At 36.2% G+C, this 9,043-nt stretch overlaps 1 protein-coding gene across 1 annotated transcript in view; it reads left to right on the top strand.

The window, feature by feature from the left end:
• Positions 1 to 6,096, top strand: part of SRP54 (signal recognition particle 54kDa) — an 11,366-nt gene extending 5,270 nt beyond the window's left edge. The window contains exons 8-15 of the mRNA XM_010161450.1: positions 643 to 791; positions 2,331 to 2,431; positions 2,536 to 2,622; positions 3,062 to 3,135; positions 3,386 to 3,494; positions 4,254 to 4,424; positions 4,872 to 4,967; positions 5,639 to 6,096. Coding sequence (XP_010159752.1) covers positions 643 to 791; positions 2,331 to 2,431; positions 2,536 to 2,622; positions 3,062 to 3,135; positions 3,386 to 3,494; positions 4,254 to 4,424; positions 4,872 to 4,967; positions 5,639 to 5,730 — 879 coding nt within the window. The 3' untranslated portion in view covers positions 5,731 to 6,096. The remainder of the gene's footprint in view (positions 1 to 642; positions 792 to 2,330; positions 2,432 to 2,535; positions 2,623 to 3,061; positions 3,136 to 3,385; positions 3,495 to 4,253; positions 4,425 to 4,871; positions 4,968 to 5,638) is intronic.
• The last annotated feature ends 2,947 nt before the right edge of the window (positions 6,097 to 9,043 follow it).

The raw sequence follows: 9,043 nt of genomic DNA, 5'->3' as shown, positions 1-9,043 counted from the left end.
TCCTGCTTTAACTTTTCCTTTTCAGGATCTTTGTATTGAGAAACTAGATAAAAGAACCAGTCTCACCTGATTTCCTGTAGCTGTGTGTACTACAGTTTGTGATAATCAAAAATAATTGTCCTGAAACAGGGATGATTATTGGATAATTTTCAACAATTTTGATACGTAAATGAAGCTGGTGTTTCTTGTATAGGTTTAAAAAGTCTATTTTTTTAATTGTGGCCTTGAATGACAGTGTGACATTTCCCATGCAACTACTGCTAATGGCTGACTTTTTTTTCAGAGGAATGGATGTCTTCAAGCTCTTAATGTAAAACCAAATGGAAGGTCTTGTTAGCCATTAATTGCTTGTAGATACTAATTAGCTTATTGACTCAGATACAGTTATTACTTCTATTTTGAGTGATTTTAGCTAGTAAACCTATTAAATTTTAATATTCTGTGTTGTAGATGTCTTTCACATAGACAGCATTAGTGTTTTCAAATGGTCCTTTGACAATACCATTCATAAAACAGTTGCCTTCTTGTTCTAAACTGCACGGCCCTTACTGTTACTGCAGTAAATTCTGCTGCTGAACATAATGCACCAACACTATTTAGGAAACAGAAAATAATAATTTCCTGCAATCTCATTTCTCCTAGCAACCAGATAACATTGTTTATGTGATGGATGCTTCCATTGGCCAAGCTTGTGAAGCTCAAGCTAAAGCTTTCAAAGATAAAGTAGCTGTAGCTTCTGTTATTGTTACTAAGCTTGATGGACATGCAAAAGGAGGTGGAGCTCTTAGTGCGTAAGTATTGTGATGTAATAGTGTCCAACATCAGTCCATGCATGGACAACCATAAAATGTGTTAGTGTCTCTCAGAAACCTGTTCTGTGAAAGTGTCAATGTCACACTGCACAGAATCTGAATTTTAAGTCAGTAGCTATTATGGTCTTGCCCTACTTATGGTGGATAGGACCATCTATTGATACCTAATGTTAGTCAAAATCAGATATTATATTCTTCTAATGCATTAGTGTGTATTGTCACATGTCAGACTTCTGTCTCCTGAGAACAGCATCAAGCAATTACACTTATTGCATCTTATGTATTAGGAGCTTTTACCAAAAATAAGAGTTTGCATTTAATAGCTACAGCTTACCTGAGCAGTTTTGTTTCTAATTTAGTGCCTAAGGATGTTTTTCCAAAAGAGGAGAAACTCTAGCAAGTCATATCTAATAGCCTTAAAACTGCAATGAAAATCTGGATTGCCAGTGTACAGCAATCTGATAAAATATCAGTCTGCAGTCATACCTTCCCAAATTCCCTTCTTGTTGGACTTCCAGTGTGCTGTGTCTTTACAGACTGTTGACTAGAAAACATTACATTTTATTTTCAACCTTATATGACTAATCTCTAGCTGTGTTTCAGTGATATAGCTTGTATGGACCTGAGGTTCAAAAGCTGCCTGGACTTGTTCCTGTGTGATCTACTCTAGGTGATCCTGCTCTGGCAGGGGGGTTGGACTACATGATCTCTATAGGTCCCTTCCAACCCCTAACACTCTGTGAATCTGTGAGGTGATTTGTCAGAACAGTCAAAGTTAACTGACAGCAACTTACTACATCTGTCTGACTTCGCTCTTGTTAGTTCTTAAAGTTCCATGTGTATTTTGCTGTTACTTAGTGTTATGATGGAAGACTAAACATAAGAGCAAAATGAAAATACTGAAAGCTTGCTCCAGTTGTCATGTGCTTGTATGTGTTAAGTCTGCTGTTTGTTCTAGGCTTTCTGTAGTCTGGAAGCTGAGTTCATCTCTAATCTAGTGCCAATGATTGATTGGTGGAAATGTTCTGATTTTTTTCTTACGTTTTAAGATTTTTTCCTGTGTCAAAAATAAGATTGCTCTGTGTAGGAGGTACCTTGAAGAAAAAGTAATCAATGCCTCTCTCTTCTGACCTCCCAATATTAGCATAAAATGGAGATGATTTGTTTTTCTCTTTCAAGTTTCTTAAACTCAGCAATGAAAATAAGCAACTTCCAGTTCTGTTGACGATTTTTTCAAAGCAGGGCTTGTATTTTACAAAGTACTAATTAGAGAAACATCTTGTCAGCTACTCACAGCTAATCACTCCAAGTGCTGGATGTTTTTCCATTAATAGTTTGAGGAGTAAGAAAGCTGTTTTAGAGAGGATGCATTATGTTGATGATGCTTATCCAATAATGTACAGGAAAGTATTGTACGTTGTTTTGTAGATTACATAAATTATTGTAGATTATGTACATAATGGTACAAAAGATGGGTGGGTTTTGACAGGCCATTTCATAAAATATATTTTACTGCAGAGTTGCTGCCACAAAGAGTCCTATTATTTTTATTGGAACTGGTGAACACATAGATGACTTTGAGCCCTTTAAAACACAGCCTTTCATCAGCAAACTTCTTGGTATGTACTATGTGCAAGTGTACTTGAAAGGCACTTTGAATTGGATAATAAAAAGCCAAAGTGTAATTTCTATAATGCTAACTTCAGAGCTGATTTTTTTCCAGGTATGGGTGATATTGAAGGATTGATAGATAAAGTAAATGAGTTAAAGTTGGATGATAATGAAGCACTCATAGAAAAGCTCAAACATGGTAAGTTATTCCCAGGGCCTGAATAACCTGTGTATTGCCATGACCTAATCATGGCAGGTTCTTTGAGGTGCAGACCACAGAGTTCATTTGTATTACCTGTAGACACAAGTAACTTGTTTCATGTGCATAGTGAAGAATGTTTGTGGTTTTTTTCTGTAATAAATGTGGCAGGCAAGTAAACTGAGTTATGTTTTTAAGTGGTAAGTCAGTCTGTCAGACTATAACTGTCTCTAAGTGGAGAATAACTAGCTTAAGTCTTAATTGTGTGCCATCTAAAATGGTTTAGTGATGTAAATAGTGAAGAAGGTTTATTTATCTACTTATATATGCATTATAGTATTTACCTTGTAAATATAAAAAAATATTTGAGAAAGGACAGCAGGACCAAAATGCTAGTGTGAATTTTGCTAATCTTTTTTTTGTTGTTATTGTACTTCAGGTCAATTTACATTAAGAGATATGTATGAACAATTCCAAAACATCATGAAAATGGGACCTTTCAGTCAGATCTTGGTTAGTTTTCCCCAAAATAATTTTATTTTATCAGATTTTTATCTATATTTGACAAATTGCTGCTGCAAACTTAAAACCCTTCATTGAAACTAGTGTTAGTCTTTGCTTTGTTTTTGAAAAAGGTGAAATTATTTGCCTACTGTGATACGTAACTGCTGAGCTAAAACTTTCTGTCCATATTTATGGCTGCTTAGTTAAAGTTAGCTTTGCCTATTCTGATACAGCTTTTGTTTTCTGTGTTTAAAACAAGGGTATGATCCCTGGTTTTGGAACAGACTTCATGAGTAAAGGCAATGAACAGGAATCAATGGCAAGGCTAAAGAAACTGATGACTATAATGGACAGTATGAATGACCAAGGTAAAACAAACTTCATTCACTATTTTTTTTTTCTTCACTGTTGAACAAGCTTATTTAGAGATCTTTTTGGAAACAAATCGGACGTAAAGCAGCATCTACAGTGACAGAAAATGACAAGGAGCACTTATCACTCTTAGAAATGGCAGAGTACATGTGTCTCAAGCTTTCTGAATAAGTCTATATATTGAGAGAGAACTTGACAATTGCCTGTTACAGCTCTGTCTTGTGTAAAGTAGGTGGGATTTTGAAGCATTCTATTGGAAATTAATGTTGTTTATACTGTAACTGTGCTTCTTAAATTATTAACGTTATACTTGTAAATTAAAAAGCTACATTCATCTTTAATCAGTCACTGCTGTCTTTCTTCCTACCCACTCTCAAATGTACTTGGTCACACAGCATGGTCTTTGGAATTTCATGTGTGTTATTTCTAATCCACCTGTAACTTTTGCAGAAGTATGCTCTTACCCTTGTGCTAAACCCATTAATATGGCTTGAGACCTAGAGAGCATAATTTATTCAGGTGACTTTCTCTATCATGGTGTTTAACATGTGAACATAACAGCTCTTTGGTACTGTTCTCCAGAATATTATCTCAATTATTTATGTAAAAGTCTGCATTGTCACTTCTAAACCTGGGCATTTTTTTTCTGGATCAAAACTAAATTCTTACCAATAATGAGAACAAGTTTGCTACCAGCTGGAATAGACTTTAATGTCAGTAACTGAATGGATTTCTTTTTTGTACACTAATTGCAGAACTTGACAGTACAGATGGTGCCAAAGTTTTCAGTAAGCAGCCAGGAAGAATCCAGAGAGTAGCAAGAGGTTCAGGTGTTTCTACCAGAGATGTTCAGGAGCTTTTGACCCAATACACTAAGTTTGCACAGATGGTAAAGAAGATGGGAGGCATCAAAGGGCTTTTCAAAGGTAAAAAAAAAAAAAAAGTTTTTCTAAGGTTTTTTTTTTAATTCAGTGGGGAGGTCATTTGATGTGTGAATACAGATGAAATGTGAAAATGTTAATTAGGTGCTGGGAGAGGAGAAAGTGGGTTGTAGCTCACTTGTTTTCATGATATTTCAAAGCTCTTGTGTAACTGGTAAGAGCTGTACTTAGCTGACACTAATGTGTAACTTAGCCGTGAAAACAACTGGTTTTAGCAACATCAGTGTACAGTTCGTAACCGACGGAAGTGGCAGTATTGTAGTAATGTGGGGTGCAGGGACTGTTGATCCTCAACCTTTTAAATGGATGATGTAGTAACTTTTGATCATGGACTCAAATGGATTTGAGTCTAGAATTAGGAAGTTCAGTTCTGACTTACTTTTTAGCTCCTTATTAATCTAATCTTATGATTTCTACTTTATTTTTCTTTAGGTGGTGATATGTCAAAGAATGTAAACCCATCTCAGTTGGCCAAACTGAACCAGCAGATGGCAAAGATGATGGATCCAAGAGTTCTTCATCATATGGGTATGTGTTGGCTTTTTACAGCTTCAAGAGTAGACCACCAATTACAGTGAAGCATTTGAAAGATAGAAGTGGGGAAGTTGATGCAGGAATATGTGCATTATATAACAGTATTAAGTATTTCAAGGTTTTCCAACAAGAATTGGAAGGTTTAGTCCCTATGTTAGGAATGCTTTGTACTTACCAGTTCTTAATCTAGTCTCTTTTGAATTCAGCTCTCAAAATGAGCAATTGATGTTGCCTGATGAAACACTAAAACTGATTGAAAAATTGAAACATGACTGTAGTAAAGCAAATCTATTCCTAAACTTCCCTTCTCTTCTAAGCTTTGCCCCAAATTATTAGATTTGACAGGAGCTGCTTCATATGAAGACCCCTATACTGGGACCTTACTAATTAATAATGATCATTCCTTCAAGATTTTCTTTTGTCTAGATCTTAATGTACAGGTCATCTTTAAACACCAGGCTTAAAGTAGGATTTTGCAGACCTTTCTTTAATTACTCGCTTAGTTGTCCATTTTCAGTAGTCATTTAAACCTGGCTTGACTGTCTTGGGCTTTTGCGTTTGTGTATTATTGAAATAGCATGTGTGCTGTAATGAGACCTCCAGAAGAAAGATGGCTGTGCTTCAGAGTTAACTAGCACATCTATGTTTTCACTTGTTTTCTGCAGGTGGCATGGCAGGGTTGCAGTCAATGATGAGACAGTTTCAACAAGGTGCTGCTGGGAATATGAAAGGCATGATGGGATTCAATAATATGTAAAGAAGCCTTAATAAAAATTAACTGGGCTGACTCTGCATTGCAACTTCAGTAAAAGAATTTGCTTTCTTCCTTTTTACAGTGATGGGAGAGTGGTCTTTGAAATGTTACTCAGGCTTCTCAGTTTCTACATCTAACTTCTGAAAACTATTTCTTGCTTAAAGTAGTTCCTCTCTACTAATACATGATGGCACAAAGAGTAATTCAATTTAATAAAACAAAGTAATGATTAAAATTTTACTACTTAAACCACTTCTTGTTTACATCAAATAGCAGCCATTATATTTATAAACAACCCTGATCTTTAGGTATAGTAACATAAAATGTCATGCATATACTGTAAAATAAAATTTAAGTGGTTATAAACAAGGGAGTGGCCTGTTTCTTCAGTTCTTTCATGACTGTCCTTTATTGGTATGTAATGAAATTATTTCCTTAGTTTTATTTGTTTCTAGTGACTGTTCTAACTCATGTTTGGCATAGATACTCTAAGAAAAATTCAGTATCTGAGATGTGCTGTTGTTCAGATATTGTCCTTGGAACATTTCTAGAAAGATAGATGTGCTGTGCTCATGTTTGTACAAAACTTGTTCTCTCTATACATAAAGAATGAAGTGACTAAAACCATACAGGTATGATACCAAGCTGTCTCGTATACTGAAGATAATTTTCATACTAAGCTGTCAATTAAGTAGTTCTTCTGTTATGGAGATAGCTTCTAATACATTTTAGATGGACTTCTGTGCTGGTACTGAACTTAGACACAGGTAGCTGTATCTGACAGAGCATATTGCCTCAACTTAGCTACTATCTGATCTTAATTTCCTATAGCATTTCTTCTTTTAATATTGTTTTACTGTGTTGGTCTCAAAAATGTGGAAGCTAAAGGCACACTTAGAAACTAGACAGACCAGATGAACCTTGTGATCCCATATATGTATCTTGGAAAGCATGGTAAGATCTTTCACCCTTATCTTAAGGCAAGAGGGTATATTATGAATTTCTTTTAATATACTGGTTGAGTTGCAGATGGATGCATGTCTCTTGCTTAGATAAGATAAAACTTAAATGCAGTAATTAAAACAAGTGTCTCTGCCAGCCAGCTTTTTTTGAGGTGGTAGCTAACGCAGCTGACGAGTGAGTAGCTTATATAGGTAATTATGCTTTTGTGCTAATAAAACATTATAAACTTAAGCTACAGCATATCTTATGTTGGAAGTATCTTCTGTGTGATTAGTTGTATGTGTATTTAATACACATAGAACATCTAATACATTTAGTACATTTAATTAATACATTTAACTAATACATTTAATACACATACAACATTAGTTGTATGTGTATTTAATGTATTTATTCATAGAAAAGCTTAGGTTGGAAAACACCTTTAAGATCATCAAGGCCAACCTGATCCTGGTCTTCCAGCTCAGTGGGCTGGGTGTCTGCAGAACAAGTGGTCTTCCTATTAAAGGCTGAGGCAAAGAATGCATTAAGTACCTCAGCCTTTTGGCACTGTTTCCCTCTGCATCCAGTGAAGACTGGAGATTCTCCTTAGCCCTCCTTTTCTTGCTGATGTGTGTATAGAAACATTTTTTTGTCTTCTATGGCAGTAGCCAGATTAAGTTCTAACTGGGCTTTGGCCCTTTATGACATCCTTGTAATCTTCCTGAGTTGCCTGCACCTTTTCCAAAGGTCAAACTTTTTTTTCCCCTCCCTGAGTTCTAGACAAAATGGAGGATGCTGAAAAATCTTCAGGTATGCCACTTACCTACAGCACCGTATTTTATGCATAGCAGTAGGCTGCAAAAGGATCTGTTAAGTTGGATATGAGTCCTTGCATATCACCAGCTTATGGGGGAGCTGTCCTCAGCCACTTCAGTGGTGTGTGTTTACTAAACCCGTTTATCAGTATTTTCTGTTCTTGAATAGTACAAACCAATAACCATGCAGCAAAGAGTAGCAAATAATTTTTGTTTTGGAGTGCTGTCAGTAGGGGACAGTGTATAGTTAAGTTGAATGCTTTCAATGGAAATCAAACATGAAGCATCTTGAGGATGAACAGTGAGCCTTCTAGACAGGCTCAGTCAGACTGTCAAGTTATCATTAACTCCTTCTATTCTTGATTCATTGCATAATTAGTTTTAGTCTTTAGTTCAGCATTCCCAAACTACTACCACTGCTGCCAGACAGGAAGAGAGCTGTCACTGGCTGTGTGTTGGCTGAGGCAAGGGCAAGTTCAGAAAGCATTTATTTTAGATACGTCAATTATTAGTTCTAATTTGCTGGAATAAGCAAATAGCAGTATATTGCTTTTACCTTAATATGCCAGGTAGAAAAGACTTTAGACCCTGCTTGGAATAATTGCCTAAGGATCTCAACTTTAAAAAAAAAAAAAATCATGTTGGAGGCACTTAAAAGGAGAATTCATCTGTATGGGAGCACCTATAAAATTCTCATGGCTTTGTAGAACCTCTATGTATATGTAAAATATATATATTTTAGTGAGCATGGGCAATAACTTTGTGGATCCTGCAGAGCATAATGTTTAGAAGAAAATCCTGAAGTTGTTGCAGGAGAACATAAACTATCATTTTCTATATGATCTCCCAATTTGGTATTCTGAATTGAGACTTAATTTCATCAAGGTAGGAGGTGCCATGTAAAACAGTGCCAGCACGTCCCATGAGTAATAACTCTCCCAGCACCTTTTTCTTACATTAGGCTTCTTGTACTTGTCCCCCACAGGATCTCACCATGTATGCCAGAGAAAACTTATGCAGAACAAGAAGCCTGAAAAGTTAGAGGCAAACAAACTTCACTGGAAATACTCAGAAGGCTGAGTTCTATTGCTGTGTATCTTTTGCTGAAAGTTGTTGCTGCTGTGCGGGCAAGTTTGGCTGCTGTTCTGGTGACCAGACACATGGCTAAATGAAGTTTGCTGAGAACTTGGATTAGGTTAAGGAAAGGCTTAGGTAATTGTAGCACCCAGGGAAAGCCACTATAAGGAGCCAGTGGACAAGAATAATGTACAAAATGAGTTCAACTTTTAGAAGTGCACCTTTATTTCAACACCCTGTGGTCATCCTTTTCTTTGGTTACAGGATGTTAATAAGCTTTCACATCCAGCACACTAATACAAAAACACATACCTGTTGCATGTTTACCTTTTACAGAGCCACCACCATCTTCCAAAAAGTGGAAGACCTTCACCAGCTGTGGCACAATTATGTATTGTTGGTTCATGTTTTATCATTTTACTGCCTTTTCAAGGAAAATCCAACCCATAGGGCAGAACCACAGGTTTGATGGAACTTCT

Source organism: Eurypyga helias, unplaced genomic scaffold, assembly GCF_000690775.1.
Source record: "Eurypyga helias isolate BGI_N326 unplaced genomic scaffold, ASM69077v1 scaffold6441, whole genome shotgun sequence".
Lineage (NCBI taxonomy): Eukaryota > Metazoa > Chordata > Aves > Eurypygiformes > Eurypygidae > Eurypyga > Eurypyga helias.
Note: the sequence above shows the minus strand (reverse complement) of the source record. Positions and strands in the feature narration are given on the sequence as shown.